This window comes from Phlebotomus papatasi, chromosome 3 (genome assembly GCF_024763615.1).
Source record: "Phlebotomus papatasi isolate M1 chromosome 3, Ppap_2.1, whole genome shotgun sequence".
Classification (NCBI taxonomy): Eukaryota; Metazoa; Arthropoda; class Insecta; order Diptera; family Psychodidae; genus Phlebotomus; species Phlebotomus papatasi.
Window position 1 is genome coordinate 85,211,066 of NC_077224.1, and position 18,544 is coordinate 85,229,609.

The window sequence follows — 18,544 nt, forward strand, 5'->3', positions numbered from 1 at the left end:
TAAAAACATTATTGATAAACTGCGACGATCACAAAATAAAATAATAAAAATTCTTTTTAAATATAATAGACGTACAAGTAGTATAGGGGAGACTGGGGCAAAAAGTCACAAAACGGATATTTTATTTTTTTTACAAGCTACTAGAGCGCTTCAAAAATTTCTAATTAGCGCAGTTTTATAGGAAATCTACCGCCCTACAACTTTGTGAAAGCAATTTTCCTCTATTTTGTTAGGAAATACGTTTATCGAGCCAATTTCTAAAAGGTAATTTTGTGACCATTTCTCAAAAATGCTGGGGCAAATAGTACCAGACATTGGGTATTATCATATTTTGATTCGCTTCATTACAGGCTTCCATAAATTTGAAAAAATTACCTAGAGGATATATTTTCATAGAAAATTTATTCATCCACACCTTTGTAAAACATAGTTTTCTCTGCGAAAAAAGTGAAAAAACGAGAAAAGCGCTTTTCAAGCTATTTTAGAAAAAAACACATAAAAGACTGCAAATCGTTTGACCAATGCAAACAACAAGCAACTAGACATGACAATAACGTTTCTTTTCGCCGTGAAACATCAGAAATTGCTTCGCTTTTTTGTTACTTTTTGCTCTATACCTTTTGTTACTTTTTACCCCAAGTGGCCATTTTTAATAAAAGGATTTCTGGAGTAAAATTCTAAAATAGATAGCGGATTCGTATTCGAAGAATCATAATTATTTAGAAAAGGGACAGATAATCCTAACCGGCTTATGTAGGTGAGATTCTTAACGTGAGCTAACTCGGAGTGCATGCAAATTCGATTTGGAGCTGAAGTTGGGAGACGCCATTCAGTTATCTTGAATCAAATTCGTGAAATTATACAAATTTTATATTTAAACCAAAATATCAAGGATTTGGATGAACTGGCACAAAAGTGATATATGGGTGAAATGTAGACCAGAATGTACTCTATAATTTTCCTATAGAACATGATCTCATCGATTACTCAGAAGCCAAGATAAGCGAGGTTTTTTGTTTCTTAACTTGTTTTTTCATCCAAAGTGCCCCAAGTGTTCATTTGTTGAACTTCAACTATATCAAAGAATTGTTGTCTTTTGTGGGACTTTCCATTTAAAACCCTATTTTAAGTGTCTTGGTGGAGTAGAGGCAGTCAAATTGGCATCTGAGTGATTTCAAAGCGTTATTATGGGAAAAATCAATTTTTTCACACTTAAACGGCAAAATCGGAGTGATAGCGTAGTCTGAGTGGAAAATGATGTATGGACGAAATGTAGAGACAAATGTGCTCTACAATTATGTCGAAGTAATCATCAAAATCGGTTCAGCGACAATCGAGATAATTGAGGTTATGTGATATTGAAATTGGTTTTTCGACTGTGGCGCCCCTGGTGTTGGTCCCACGAAGTTCAAATATTTTAGAAAGTTGTAGCATTTGGTGAGATCTTTCGTTTAAGCCCTCATTCATCAAAATCGGTCACATAGAACCGGGGATATGATTTTTCGAATTTCGTGAACTTTGACCCCTCATATCTCCGGTTCTGTTTTAACCACAGCGCACATTTGCACCATTTTGGAAACGTCCTAGACTGGACTACAACATACTAAAATTTCATTAACTTGCACAATGCCGTTTTTGAGAAAAATGACTTTGAATTTCGATGAATTTTGACGCCATCACGGCGCCACCTGTGGTAACTTTTTGAACTTCCATCTGAAAGTGCTCATCGAGACGAAACCAAAAAGGTAAAATTTAGGTCGCTGTGTTAGTTAGAACCGGAGATAGAGGCCGGTCAATGTTCGAACTTTGACCCCTTATAGCTCGGGTCAGGGGTTATGGATCGACTTAAGGTTTTTTTTGTTTGATAGGTATAATCAACGGCTACAACATACTAAAATTTCAGCCCGATGCACAATGGAATTTTTGAGTTATTTAACTTATAAGATTTAAAAATTTTCTTTTTAATAATAGCGCCCCTAGCGGTGGTTTTATTAACTTGCGATGTTAGAAAGGGAAGTGGCATTTCACGAGAGCTTTCCAAAAAGCCCTCACTTTTTAAATTCTGACAATTACAACCGGAGTTATGGCCATTTTAAGAAATTTTTTTTGGACCCTTATAGCTCGGGTCAGGGGGGTCAGGGGACCTTAAGTTTGGTATTGATGGAAAGCTTTAAGACCCAGCTATAACATACTAAAATTTGAGCCCGCTCGATGCCATAGGGGTGGAGCTATTGAGAAAACAAAGAAAGGGGGGTCTTCAAAATGGCGGAAGGAGGGGTGGGGGTGGGGGGTCAATGCACCAAGTTGCAATTTTCACCCGATATATAACCTTTGCCGAAAACCGCAAATCGATATCTTTTTTAGTTTAGGAGCTATTAAGCTCCAAAGAGCGGCCGGCCGGCCGGCCGGCCGGCCGGGAACGTAAATTAGCCACATATATATTCGTGATCAGGAAGTGCTGAAACACATTTTGGCCAAGTTTGAGGTCGATCGGATGACATGAAATTTTGTTAGGATTATAGTAGGTGAGATTGTTAAGAATCTCACCTAATATTCACTAGTGCATCAATTTTGGAAAATAAGTAGGTAATAATTGTTATCTTCTGCAAGGAAAATATTTCAAAAATAGGGTTAAAAATTTCGATATTTTTTTATTTTTCAAATTCCTTGTTCGAGTTCTAAGAAACTTACGTCATTGAAGAATGTCTATGGAGGCTATCTATGGAAAAAAATTCGAACCGCTATCTTTTTTATCTTTTAAGATATTGAATTTTGAATTTTTCGATTTGTGACTTTTTGCTCCATAGTCTCCCCTATCTAATAAAATGTAAATAATATGACGTTTTTTCTTAAATCTATGTTTTCTGATAAGAATAGATGTTCAAATTTCGTGTTCCAAATGATACAGAGTATGGTGTCAATAAGTCCTGACACGACTTCTTAAAGTGTCCATAGTTATTCCCTTCACCCTAAAATAAATATTTTAATAAGAAAATAATGTTAAAAGCTTTCCGAGTAAAAGGGTTGACATAGGATCAAAGTTTAAAATATTAATGATGATTCTAGTATTTAATTTCAAAGACAATATTTCCCTATTCGTACGCCTAAAATGTTCATCTCTCATTAAATATTATTAAGTAAATTAAATATTGTGTTTCATTGATGAAATGTGAAACCAATATCCTGTTATATGTATCAAGAATAAAGGTCTAACCTACTTATTAATATTGAAAAAGGTATCAATCACTTAAAACCAAACCATTTCCCACCATGTGCTATTAATTTTGAATAAAATCTTATAATTAATTTTCCATTATAAAAAGTTTCACACTTCTGCATAGAATGGTGTACTTTTTTATGTTAATTTTCCCCATAATCGTTTCTGTAGGATTGCGGGGAGCCATTGCTTATGCTTTGGTCACAACTATACCAAAGTTTGTGAGAGAGAAGAAATTGTACGAAGTAACGACAATTGTATTAATTTATTTTACATCATTTGTCGTTGGAGCTACTGTGAAGCCACTGACAAACTTTCTGGACATTAAGAAGAAGACTGAGGAGACAACATCTCTGTCTCAGATCATGTTAAATCGATCTCTGGATGAAGCACGAAGAGGAATAGAAGCAATTGCGGGTACACCATCGATTTACCACAGACTAGGAAGACTCTGGAAGCGACTTGATTACAATTATCTGAGTCCTTGGCTTATAAAGGACTTTAACAGGGTAAATAGCTTTAATGTTCTCATTAAGCCCTCTAGTGCTTTTTGGGGTGAGATTGTTAAGAATCTCATTTAATGTACATAAGGGTTAAATTAGCCTATTAGGGATATCTTACATTTGCATGCATTTCAATGTCTTATTGTTTATTCTCTCTCAGCCTGATTCCCTTCAATCAGGAGAACTCCAAGAAGCTTTTCTTCAATTGTTTATGGATGAATTACAAATGGATGAAACAGCAATGGCTAAATTGCGACGATACAGATACAGATTCTACCGAAATGCACAAAATTATCGGCTTAGGCATCAAGTTGAACCATCGAGAAATGAAAAGCTCTTAGCAAATTGTGTGCTTAATGCCATGCTTAATACAAATATTGGATTGGAAATTGAGAAATTTAAGGAAAAATGAGATCTAATTATGTGATTTCGCATGGATTTGTAGTATTTTGTGTGTAAAATAAGATATTCATGGAATTGTAATAAAAGATTGGAATGAAAAATAAATTGTCAGCTTAACATTAAAGTTTATTTGTAATTTCTGTAAAAAGAAAACTTGACAGTATTTATTAAAATAATACAATTCACCTTGACATTGAGAGATTTCTCTGTTTTCAATGTACATAATTCGTTTATGTCTTTTCAAATTTGACTACAGAAAAGTTTTCTCATAAAACACCCAGAGGAGTTGTAAGAACTTTTTAAAAGGGCCTAGGTTGTTTATCATTTCTACTTTATGATGATATTCTTCATTGCCCATAGAAATGTCTCTTTTTTTTGCATGAAAATGTTTATAAATTTTCTTACACTCAATGACAACTCTTTAAGGGAAAATGCACGGGAAAATATCTAAAGATGAGCATCTTTCCTTTAAAGTATTAATATTAAACAGTTTGATGAAAAATTCAGTTTATAAGTTTTTGCATGAATGAGATATCGATAAATTTAGGGGTAAGTGGGGCACTTTTAAGATGGGGCAGCTTAGAAATTGGATTTTTCTACTATTTAAAAATGGCTTGCGGAGCTAAATTATATCATTGCAAGGTTTAGTTTTAACTTAAAATCAAGGGGGAGATATTTGGGTGAAAATGTGTACACCACTTCCAGGCACTTCCACGATTTGTATGAAAGAGGCCTTCACACTTCCAAAACTTCGCAACACTCTGGAAAATAATGCAATACTTCCAGTACTTCCTGCACTTCATGCACTTCTTATACTTTGAAATCAGTAATTTATTTAATCTGATAAACAATCTAATTAGGATAACTTTTAAAAATTTCAAAAAATTAATTTTTATACATAGGGTAAGTGTGCCAAATTTCAACATAGTTGCATGCAAGCGTCAAAGTCTCAAGTTTGAAATGTAAAATATTAAATACAAATTGATTTTTTTAATTCTTTCTTCTGAAAGAGTGTTGCTTGGAACCTTGTAAAGAGTTCACCGTCTTTATTTACTCTAAAATCATTCTTAATACATTTTAAAAAGAATAAAAATATAGACATAGTTGTGGTGCCCTATTTCGGCCACCTTCATTCACATAGTTCCTTACCCTTCGGGAATTCTTCCAATATCTTTTTCACGTCATCTCGTTTCTCCAAGCTACATTTTTTGTTATTCTTTTGCATGGTATAATCTCTAGAGTACGTAAAATCTAAAAGTTCATGGAAATTCGAGGAACAAAAAAGGTGACCGAAAGCTGGCCGGAATTTGGCACATTTACCCTATTTTTAAAATTTTTCTCATATTTTGATTTTCTAGCGCCAGATGAAGAGGTATCAACATATTTTGAAATTTCCTAAGAGACTACTGAAGCTACTTTTGTAAAATAGAGTCTATAAAAAAAACATAATTTCGTTTGTAATTATTGAAACTATGGTGAAAAGTCTGCAAGAGTCTAAAAGTACGAGTAAAACAACTAATTCAGGACTTCATACGTATCTTCACTTTTTATTAGGCTTGATTTTCACTCTGGTTTCAAAATCCTTTAAAAATAAAAGGAACGGTCTTTGATGATCCACTATATCAATTTTTGCAACAAGCTTGACTGTTTTTTCTGGATCTTTTACGCTATTGTTATATTAGATCAATTTTTCATCACCTGTCGACAATCGATCCAGAAAAGTTTCTTCATCGCAACATAAGGGAAGTGTACCACGGATCAGAATGTTAGCTGAAAATATGAGACCCAAAATACTATTTGGTAGTTTTTCATATGTCAGTTGATACACTAGTGATCCATTTAACTATTTCCGTGTATTTACACTTTTGCTATTTACGGATTTTCCCCTAGTAGGGGAAAGTACTCTCCCTTCGAATGTTCATTCCTTCGAATAATGTGAATTTTCTTTAAGTTTTCCTAAGAGACTTAAACATTTCTATTAAATATTAAAGCGATTCCACAGCCAAGCCAAACCTATTCAAAAATGAACCGGAAGTCTAACACATATTCGCCGCTATAGCACTAACTGTACTTTTATTTAGAATTTCCGGTAATATTGACACTTCAAATGTAAGTTACATCAACTACAGTGTTTATCGGTTTAATTTAATACGGTTTAATATGTCGGTTTAAATTTAAATGCAAGGATTCAGTGTGTTTCGCGGATCAGAAGGGAGTGGGCCACGGATCGGCAGACGTTTTTGATGAGGATTTTTCTGCTTTGTTGGCATCCAAATCACTCTATAAGGCTTCAGTGAAGCTTTTTCGTCACGCTTACACTGAATACTGTATATTCACACGAAAAAACTTTTAAAATTATCTAACTTAATGAAATTCTCACTGGTAAATAGTTCTTTCACAACAAAAATATCCAATAATGGGCATGAAGATGACCTGAGCGCGCTGAGCGCAATTTTTCACGAACACAAGTGTGCCGATCCGAGGAATAAATGAAAAAAAAACGTACTAGTTCGCAAAAAAAATAATTTATTTCCAATTTTTCTTGTCAACATAAATAAAAATGTGCACTGATAGTAAAATTAGAATCGCTAAGTATTAATTTTTTAATTACACAGTTTTGTAAATCATTATTTCTCATATAAATTCCTCATATTATTAATAAAATATAAATTAGTAAATTAATAAGTTTAATAAGAGAGGCAATTAATAATAATTTTCCTAGAAACTGGAACAGAAAATTGGTTCTGTATATTAAATATGAACCAACATAAAGCATTTAGTTAAAAATGATTGCTAAAATGCAGCGAATAATTTTAAAAAATTACATTTTATTTCGGAATTTCGATACGCGGGATAGTCTTTCGATCCGTGGAACACTGACGATCGCTGGTACCTTATCAAGAGAAAAATGGAAACATTTATAAAGTTCCCCTTACTCCTTGAAGTGAAAGAACGTGGCACACATGTAACGAGATTTTAAACACATCCAAGCTTTTCTAAATAGCGTAATACGATATAATTATTGTTTTCCAACATTTTACCAATTTCTTCAATTGTTATTAGACCTTTCCAAAATTAGTCTAATATAAAATATTACAAACGCATCTTTTCGTCCTTCATTTGTTAAAAGTCATTAAAAGCATAAATCGATGTTTTTGAAGAATACTTTTGGCATTGAAGAGATGTAAGACACTAAAACCTTTCCAGCAAAAAGGTACACAAAAAATGATGGATGTAACCTATGGGACCCTTAACGACAACTGCAATAGCTATGTCATAATTTGCGAGCCATTACATGAATTTGAAATTTCTGTAAAAATTAAGGTAAATTATTATTTAACTGAGTATTTCCTCGGAAAGATTACAACACAATTAAGCTATAATAAATTTGAGTGTACTTGCTCCATTTATTGTCATAATCGAACTTAAAAATTTCAACAAACCTTTTCAATTTGCGACTCGAATTAAAAATCTTAACTAAAAGTAACGTAATCTGAAAAATACGTAATTAGACAAAAAAAAACTTTATATATAAACACTCCCACTTCCAGAGACTTCCAAGCACTTCATTTTCAGTTGTACATCACTTCCGACCCTAATATCTCCCCCTTGCTTAAAATAGAAGGAAAAAGTTCTACTTTAAAGCTGCCCCAATTCAAAGGCGCCTCACTTCCCCCTAGTACAAATTTTCAAACTTTTTAGAGGAGGGCTTTTAAGATTTTTACACACTGTGGTTTCGAATACTTCATATTTTTCCCATATTCTTTTAATGAATCTGACCTAACGGCAAAATATTTTATAAACCAGTCTTAAGTTACACTTTTTCTGAAAAAATTAGATCAGTCCAGGAGTACGGGAGAAATATGAAGTGTTTGAAGCCTAAAAGCCTTCCCCGACTTATCAGTTTGGGAAACTGAATCTAAATTAAAGACATAGTCCCTAGCCATAAAAAGTAGTTTATTGTATCGTTTTACTCATTATTGTTATATCCCCTTTTGTGTTTAACCCCTCAAGAGTTCCTTTTCTAGCTCCTTGAAAACCCAAAAGTTGATTAATCTCCTCGAATCAGATAATTTCAGTGAAATGTCACTGAAATTATCAGTGATTAATACTCTAGTTCAAATAAAAAATAAACCCGTAAATATAAAAAAGAACATTGCTGACACAAGAAACTAAGAAATCTCAAATCACTGAACATAATCTTTTTCTTCATAAGTTGAATCGATAAAGAACTTTATTAATGTTGATAAATTACTTGAAACCACTTTCAGGGTACAGCAAATTAATCTTGTGATTATGATATTACAGTTAGTGTGATATTTTTTTGCTATTGTTAATACAGTACGACTCCAATAGAGTCAACCTTTAGAAATTTAAATTTTTTTGTTAATTTAGGCTCTTCGAGATTATGAATTTTGGGGATTTTGGCTTTAGAGATTTTGGTTTATCGAGATTTTGACCCATTTGAGATTTTAGATTGCAGGATTTTGGCGTGTAAGATTTTGGCCTTTCGGGAATTTGGCTTTAGGGATTTTGCAGTTCGGGATCATGGCTTTTCGGGATTTTGACTTTTCGGGGATTTTCCTTTCCAGATTTTGAATTTTCGGAATTTTGGCTTTCGGGATTCTTGCTTTCGGGATTTTTATTTTTGGGATTTTGGTTTTCGGGATTTCGGTTTTCAGGAGTTTGACTTCTCATTATTTTGATGCATTCGAGATTTTGGCTTTCGGGAATCTGGATTTTCGAGATTTTGGCTTTCAAGATTATGGCTTTCGGAATTTCGACCCATTCAGAATTATGGGTCTTCGGGATTTTGACTTTTCTTGATTTTTGCTTTGGAGAGTTTGGGTTTAGGGATTTTGACTTAGATTTTTACTTTTTAGGATTTTGGCTTTCGAGATTTTGGATTTTGAGACTTTCGCTTTTCGGGATTTCTATTCATTCGGAATTTTGGCTGTGCAGAGTTTAATTTTTTGGAATTTTGGCTTTTCAGGATTACGGATTTTGGGGATTTTGGCCTTAGAGGTTTTGGTTTGCAGGATTTTGGCGTTCAAGAGTTTGGCCTTTCGGGAATTTCGATTTAGGGATTTTGCAGTTCGGGGATATGTCTTTTCGGGATTTTGACTTTTCGGGATTTTTGCTTTCGAGATTATGGTTTTCGAGGTTTTGACTTTCGGGATGAGTTTGGCTTGTCAGGATTTCGACGCAATCAGGGTTTTTGGCTTTTGGGAATCTGGCTTTTCGAGATTTTTGCTTTCAGGATTTTGGATTTCGGGATTTTGGCTATTTGGGATTTTGGCGTTCGGGATTTTTGCTATCGGGATTTTGGATTTTAGGATATCGGCTTTCGGAATTTCAACCCATTCAGGATTATAGCTTTTCGGAATTTTTACTATTCTGAATTTTTTCTTTGGAGAGTTTGAGTTTAGGGATTTTGACTTAGATTTTTACTTTTTAGGATTTCGGCTTTCGAGATTTTGGATTTTGGGACTTTTGCTTTTCGGGATTGCTACTCATTCGGAATTTTGGCTTTGCAGAGTTTTGGCTTTTTGAGATTTCGATCCATTCGGGACTTCAGCTTTCGGGAAGGTACCGGAAGCAGAACTTCTGGAACTATTGTCATCTCTATAATCAATTTAATTTAAAAGTCATTTTAACCATGTCCATTCAAATTTTTCACAAAATTGACTTAAAGCAATTATTTTCATTGACTTAAAGCGTTATTTTCATTTCCAAAAAAATATCAGACATTATGTATCTATTTTTTACCAACACCAGCTTGCACGTGCTAATGCTCTTAAAAATGTGGATGACTGAAGAAATCTCACAAATTGAACTTCTTTGAGAATCTTATTTGTATTTGTCCCCATTTCACATTTGATAAAAAATTTTCTCTTCGTCTTTAAACATGTTTAAACTTTAGTCTAAGACTGTCTCGCTACTGACAACAACCGGCTGCTATTTTAAGACTAATCTTGTCCTTGGGATGATGTCTCTGAAATTGACACGTGTAAGGAATCTTCTTTCCCCATAGGAGGATAATCTTAATCCACTTTTGAGTAATCGATTAAAGTCGGTGCTTTAACGCTTCAATGGGAGGTATTCAAAATATTTCCTGACATTGATTACTTTGCAAAATTCTATGTTACGTTTCACATTGAACTGTGAGGTTGTTAATGCCGGAGTTGGATCAGAAAACCTGTCAATAATTTAATTGACGGGATCGTTAATTTGAAAAATATTTTTACGGACAAACAAGAAAAGTAATTGGTTTGAAATTTCAGCACTAGACAAATTCTGTAAAATGTTAAATAAAAGCCATAGCATAATGGCAATTGAGGGGCATGGCATCCAGAAGGATTAATCTCAGATTTCGCAACTAATTTTGGGAATATTTAGCAAGGTATTAAGAGAGAAATAATACAAATTTTTCAGAAATTCTGGTCGATAACATTTTTTTATATAAGCTTTTAATTTAATTTTCAACGTTTATTCAACGCATTATTGGAATCAAACTCGCTTAAAATACAAGGTTTTTCTGAGAAATATATAATTAATTCACGTGAAATTATGTAAATCAAAAAGTCAACAATTTCCGAGCGTCAATCAAGAAAATAACAAACGTATTTTCCTTTAAGAGCTGTACTATGTACTACCCGTACTACCCCCAGCTATTTTATGCCACAGAGATAAAAAGCAATTCTTAGGAACAACTTTAGATAAAATTCCTAATTTTCTTTTGCAAAGAGGAAATATTTTAGAATCTTACGTCTATGTAAACAAAAAGAAATATCAGAGGGAAAAATATAAGATGATGTGCGATTTAATTGGAATCGACACTTTTCCACGAAGCTTGTTTGGAAAATTGTGTCACATCCTGATAATCCATGTGGAAGAAAAATATCTCTCAGCTGAAAATTCTACACTTTTAATTTTTACGTGCAAAAATACAACAATAATGATCATGAAAAAATATTAAACAAAAGATATGTAATGCGGATATTTCTAATTTAAAGGAAAACTTCAATTCTTCACAAGTTCTAATTTACACATTAATTGAAGACGCCAGTAGTTTTTTTAATTTAAAAATATGAATCTGAAAAATACGAAACGTCATGTATATAGGGGAATGTAGGCAGCCTTAGCACATTTTTTCGTGCTTCATATTCATGACTTTTTTCTGACTAAACTGTGAAATGGGCAGTGAATTGCACTACACCAAAAAGTTCTCTGATCTTTTAGGTTTCTATGCATGTCTAGTTCACTATCACAGAATTGTTGGTTTTTCCTGGACAGGAAAATGAAAAAAAAAATATGACGATTTGTGCGATTCTTGCCCCCGGGGGCAGCGTTCACACGTTGGGGGTTTGGGTTCGTCATTGTTTTTTTTCTCGAAATAATTTATATCTACAATTAAAAATTATTTTCCGAATGTTATACTGTATCCCCGTAAACCCGCGGAAACTATCACTGCACTAAAAGAAGATCTTTAAAACACATTTTTCACATTTTCTGGAGCACTGCTTTTTCTTCCAAATGAATATCGAAAAATCGACTATGAACAAGTTCACACTGTCAATAACCGTCGTCTCATGGAGATGGGAAGGAGACTATACGCCTGTCGAAGAAGAATTGACCACGAATGTCTCACTGTGGCTTATGAGGCTTTAGTGAGGTTATGATTTTCAAGCTGGAGTTGTCTGATGGATGTGCGAACGCTCACACATTCAGTGTTTGAAACAACACACAGTGTAGTACTTGCGAATTTTCCGCCAGTGTGAAAATAATTTCCCTCCGATGCAAAAATTATTAAGTAAATATCATCTCAAGTATTCTCTTCATCCACTGTGTAAGTGATTTTTTTGAAATGAGTTTAACTATGAGAAATCAAATGAAATGTGCGCCATCAAAATTACCCATTTTGGGCCAATTTTCTATTTGTGATCCTAGTACCTAGGAAAGAAGGGCTTGGCTGCCTATTTTTACAATGAAGATAAGGTTAATAAATACTTAACTTATGGCTAAGAAATGCGGAACCAACTCTTTGAAAATACAGAGAAAATTCGCATCGTTCGAAAGCTCACACGTGCGAAGCCTGCCTACATTCCCCTAAAAGGTATTTTTTCGTGCAAAATTCCCCCAAAAATTCAATTTGTTCAAAATTTCTTCGTTCAAGGACTAGTTTAACTCATTAGCTAGTAGAAAATACTTGGTTTTTGGGTATTAGATGAATTAATACCGAGAAATCCCAAGATCGAAAATTTGTGTCCATACCATATTCCGTTTATTCCATGGGATTGCAATGTGATTCTAATTATACCAAATGTGTGATTCTCTTAATAATTCAATTCAGTATTCTGTGATTCTCACTTATTCCATTCTGTGATTTTGTTTATCCCCGATATCTTCGACTTTATCGAATTTCGGATATTGCTAAATACGATTAATTCCGTTTGTTTTCGGAGCAAATTAAATTTTTCTTTCTGTCACAATTCGTCGCTTCAAAAGAGAAGTTTGAAGATTAGTCTACAATATTGAACTATATCTAAATATTACTACAATTAGTAATATCTCCAATTTTTTTTAAGTTTATCGTGGATATAGGGGATAGCAAAGAGGAAATGTTGACAGAGCCCCTACCCCAAAGGTGCCCCCCATTAACCATTCATTTAAGTGTTTTGAATTTGTACGCTTCATTTTATCCACTCTGCCATCTTTAGTATTGTATGCTTAAAAATTAGAATTTCTTTTCAATTCTAAAACTGAACATTAAAAATTAAACACTAAAAAATAAAAACATGACACTATAAAACTTAAATTAATTCGGAAACAGTAAGATTTATTTAACCAAAAGGTCATTTTCACACAAGACGCTTCTACGGTTTTTAAATGTTTGTTGTTAGATTTTCTGAGCTTTCCAAAAAAAAAAGAAAAACTGAAAATCATTTAATTTGGATTAAAAATTCAGTAAGAGATAAAAATCGATAAAATATACAAAAATCCTTGCGCGATATCTAAAGGATCTTCAAAATACGATTTTTAGAGAACCTGGAAGAAATTTTTGAATAATAGGAAGAGCTACAATGTCGCTATGGAACAAGTTTAGGAAATATCTAGCTAGAAAGCTTTCCACATCAGGCCTTAAAATAATCAAAATGGGGTTAGAGTTCAATTGTTGAAAAAAAGTATATGAGACTCTAAAAAACACTTTTTTTCAGTCCACTTTTAATCAACATTTCCCGCTATTTTCTTCAAGGAAAAGCCTTTTTGGTGGTTTGAGGAAACTTTCAGCATACAAAACTCGCCAAAAAATAAATAAATATAAATTAAATTCTGATTAAAAAATAATTTCTTTTATCAGTATTTCCATCCGATTTTTTTTGTGTTTTCGTTTTTGAAAATAATTTGATATCATCAACAAACGACGCGACGTGAAAATTAATTTATTGTAAATTTTAAATAGAAACCTTGTTAAAATCTTTCAAAAAAGAAAACGGAAGGTACTTTTAATTTCTTTTCCTTAAAACAAAAAAAGCTAATAGGGCAAAGGCCTCTATACATTGGGAGCAATTTTTGTCAAAAATTGCATTTTTGACAGAATTTTGACATTTCTGCCTACAGCACTGCAGCCAATTTCCTTCAAAAAAGCAATTTTTGACGAAAATTGTTCTCAATGTGTAGACACCTTAAGGGCTCATAATTTTGAACAGTCTGCTTATAAGCATCGATGTTCCAAGTTTGAAGTGTGATTTTTTCAATACTAATTGACTTTTTTTGTTACTCTCTTTTCAGAAGGGTTGTTTAGAAACTTGGCGAGGGTTTATTGTCTTTGTTTTTACTAAAATTAGGCTTAAAACGTTTAAAAATGAATTGATATGTAGAGGTGAATTTGACTCTTATTTTGGACAACTTGGTTATTAATTTGGACAACTTGGCTGTAAATTTGGAGAGCTAATCCGCCTCAACAGGATGCCCATTGTTCTTTATTTCATGAACCAATCTTACCAAGTCCTTTTCCTGTTTATGTAAGGGAAATGTACAATGTCACAAGAAGACGGGAAACTTTCCATATCATTCATTAAAGTGAGTTGACTTCGGTACTTCAAGTACGTGAGGATTGGCTCATTCCCTGGCCTTTCCGGGAGCCTATCAAGGCATTTCTCGCTACATCTCTTTCGTACAAATGATGCCCCTTTGTTTCTCCAGGCATTTGCCCAACCTAGTCATCACAAAAGCTAAAACTTCACGAAATTTCGAGAGAAAAACACCCGGTTCAAAATAAGGACTATCACCTCACTGGTAAACCTCGTAGAAAATTTTTCATTTTTCACACGAAAAACGTAATTCACCAGGCAAATCTCACTTCAGGTCAAATGTACAAATCACCACTAACGTGAATCAATACAATATTCAATGAATATTCAATAATATCACTCAAAAAAGCGAAGAAACATTGTTAGTCCTTCACCACAACTATATAAGACTGAAGTAAACACGAAGTTCTGTCATATTTCTTGTAAGCAATTGCTCACACTGAATTTTCAACAAAGCAATTTTAACTCAAATCATCTTCAAAATTTAACGTATTTAGTGTTAAAATCTTCCAAAAAGAACAAATATTTATAGATTGAATTCATTATTCATCAAATATTGGAATAAAAACCCATCATTTTAATCAATTTATTTTTAGTGTCCAATTTTATCCTCAAAGTGTCCAAAATATGAAACTGGACAAAATTATGAGTATTTCCCCTATTTATTTTTAAAAATTAACTAAATCTGATTATGTGCTATCTGAACCACTTAAAATTATCAAAATCGGATTTAAATAAGATTGATTTTGATTTACAAGCATATAAAGTTTAAAGGCTTTTTTTTTGGTCTCTAAAAGAACATCGTTTTGGGATCCTCAAGCTTAAATAACAATTTCCGGAGAGCTACCCAGATTTGATTTAATTTCTTGGCAAAAACAAAGGAATAAATCGAAAAATCCCCTAAATATCCGTATTAAACTTTAACTATTAAATTAAATTTTAACTATTTTTTAAATGTTTAATATTTTTTGCGATGTACTTCTGACACTTTTTCCGCTTTGGCAATTCGTATGCCACATTTTCATAAACTGCAGACATACTTGTTTAATCTCCAAGGAATTGCAAATTAGTAGATTTTCTTGTGAAAATACTTTCCTTGTGGAAAGTAAACAAACACGCCTGATGAGAATTCGCTCAGTTGGTATGCAAATGTCAGGAGAAAACTCATCAGGTGGCTCTATAAACTGTTCACAAAACTTACTCTTAAGCAGAGGCATAAATAAAAAAGTAACACAAATCTTGAAAATGGAATGCAACATCAGTCACTTTTTTTAGTGTTGCCAGATTCAAATGCAAATAGAGAATATTGAGTTAAAATTATTAGAAACTTCGTTAATGTTTTGAGGTTAATTGTGATAGGAATTTTTAGTTTGAAATAAAAGAAAGATTCGTCTTATCTTTCTAAGGACGAAGAGCTTATTGTCTCTTTTACTACTCTAATTCACTGTTTTTGCCCCTACATGTTGCTAATCTCATTTTAAAAGTACCTTAATTAAGCATTTAATAGGCACTTAATTTAATGGATTGAAAAGGGAGTTAATTAAGAGCATTGACAATGCCTTCAATTCTGGCGTAGCGTTAGTGTTAGCTTCCAGAAGGTTGTCCTATCAACGTTAAGACACAGTTGCACACTTTTAGTTGAAATTTACAAAAGCTTTTACGAGACATAACGATAAAATGAAATTATTGTGGTAAGTGATATAATTGAAAAATTATAATAATTGGTTATTCTTTGGATTAAAAATTGTGCGTTATAGAGGCACGTGCAAACTCTTTGTGAAAAGCTTGATACAATATTTGCAGAGAATTATCATGAAAGTTAACAAAAGCTTTTCTGAGAAAAACACGTCTAAAATGGTACTTAATTTAAAATTCTATTTAGTATGCAGAATAGCTTGTAAATGACATGCTTTAAGAGTATCTCCACTGAAATAATAGTGCAGGAAATGAGATTATTATGCAAAAATATTTTAAAACACATAAATAAGGATGTATATAAGAGATAGGAAAATCTTTAAAGAATATTCCTGAAATACAAATTCGCAAGAGAATGAATATTGTTTAGGATTCATTAAAAGAACTTTATGGAAATCAAGATATTGTTGCCTTGGTAAGAATTGGTTTCAGAAAATTCTTCAAGAAAAATATTGAGATAAAAAATCATCAATATTAAATTGTCACAAACATTAAATAGGAAAGCCTTCAGAGATTTTCTGTTAAAAAAAAACTGAAATTGTAATAAAAAAATAAATCGGTGGAAATATAGAAAAAGCTTTTCTGAGAAATATTCTTCTATTTTCAAAAAAAGTTGTCCATAATAAATATATTATGTTTCTTCTTTAAAGTATGATTGATTCAAGTTTTCTCACAATTTAAAATATGAATAATTTATTTTACAAAACAACACAAAAAAGTTTAAAGAGCTTTTAATAAGACCACAAGTTTCTTGTGTCAATACATCAATCAAAATAATGTTTTCTCTAATCCATATTCACATAAATTTCAAAGAAAGCTTTGAGAATGCAAAGTTTCCGAGCAATATGTGAACTGCTTTTGAATGAGTTTAAACTTTGGAATGCATTCTAAAAGAGATTCACTTCATTATATTTCTGTAAATTTATCAATTGAATTAAGCCTGTGGAATTATGTTTTGTACAGACTGAAATATAGTATATTTCACAATTTTAGCAAAAACTCTCTTTGATTTTCATGTTTTGTTTTTGGATTGTGCAATACTTTCTTTACATAGGAGATCTGCTTGTAATTTGGGACAGTTTGTAATTTTGGACACTTCGTAGGTAAAGTTGGACACGGCAAATAAATTGATCAAAATAATAGATTTTTTTTCTAACATTTAATAAATAATGCATTATATTTAAATATTCATTTTCCTTAGAAGATTTTAACTCCAAATTTGTTCAATTTTGAATATGATTTAAATTAAAATAGCTGTGTTGAAATATCGTGTCAGCAATTTCTGACGAGGAATAAAATAAACGTCGTATATACTTTAGTCTAATTTAGCTGTGGTGAAGAAGAGGTACTCTTCGGGGCTTCGAACATTTCATATTTTTTTCCATATTCCTTTAATGAAACTTACCTATTTTTTTCAGGGAATGTATGACTTAAGACTGTCTTTTGAAATAGGGGAAAGGCTCATAATTTTGTCCAGTTTCATATTTTGGACACTTTGAGGATAAAATTGGACACTAAAAATAAATTGATTAAAATGATGGATTTTTATTCCAATATTTGATGAATAATTAATTCTATCTAAATATTTGTTCTCTTTGGAAGATTTTAACACTAAATACGTTAAATTTTGAATATGATTTGAGTTAAAATTGCTTTGTTGAAAATTCAGTGTGAGCAATTGCTTACGAGAAATATGACAGAACTTCGTGTTTACTTCAGTCTTATTAGCTGTGGTGAAGTACTAACAATGTTTCTTCGCTTTTTTTGAGTGATATTATTGAATATTCATTGAATATTGTGTTGATTCACGTTAGTGGTGATTTGTACATTTGACCTGAAGTGAAATTTGGTCCTTATTTTGAACCGGGTGTTTTTCTCTCGAAATTTCGTGAAGTTTTAGCTTTTGTGATGACTAGGTTGGACAAATGCCTGGAGAAACAAAGGGGCATCATTTGTACAAAAGAGATGTAGCGAGAAATGCCTTGAAAGGCCCCCGGAAAGGCCAGGGAATGAGCGAATCCGTACGTACGTCGAGTACCGAAGTCAACTCACTTTAATGAATGATATGGAAAGTTTCCGGGCTTCTTGTGACATTCTACGTTTCTCTTACATGAACAGGAAGAGGACTTGGTAAGATTGGTTCATGAAGTGAAGATCAATGGCCATCCTGTTGAGGCGGATCAGCTGTCCAAATTTACAGTCAAGTTGTCCAAATTAATAACCAAGTTGTCCAAAATAAGAGCCAAATTCACCCCTACATATCAATTCATTTTTAAACGTATTAACACTAAGTTTAGTAAAAATAAGATGATAAATAGCTTGTCAAGTTTCTAAACAACCCTTTTGAAAAGAGAGTAACAAAAAAAGTCAATTAGTATTGAAAATATCGCACTTCAAACTTGGAATGTCGATACTTATAAGCAGACTGGACCAAATTATGAGCCTTTACCCTATATGGCCACTGACCGGATTAGATTCATTAAAAAAATGTGAAAAATATGAAATATTCGAAGCAAGAGCGTGTGCGAAGCCTGAAAGCCTTCCCCTACTAATAATATTTATTTGATATTTTTAAGTATTATTATTAAATATTCTCATATGAATATTGTGTTAATTCACGTTAAAAGTGATCT

At 32.6% G+C, this 18,544-nt stretch overlaps 1 protein-coding gene across 1 annotated transcript in view; it reads left to right on the forward strand.

Moving 5' to 3' along the window:
• LOC129806141 (Na(+)/H(+) exchanger beta-like) overlaps positions 1-4,246 on the forward strand; it is a 185,523-nt gene extending 181,277 nt beyond the window's left edge. Inside the window, exons 7-8 of the mRNA XM_055854518.1 lie at positions 3,389-3,726; positions 3,881-4,246. Of these exons, the coding sequence (XP_055710493.1) occupies positions 3,389-3,726; positions 3,881-4,132 (590 nt within the window). The 3' untranslated portion in view covers positions 4,133-4,246. The remainder of the gene's footprint in view (positions 1-3,388; positions 3,727-3,880) is intronic.
• Positions 4,247-18,544: the final 14,298 nt, after the last annotated feature.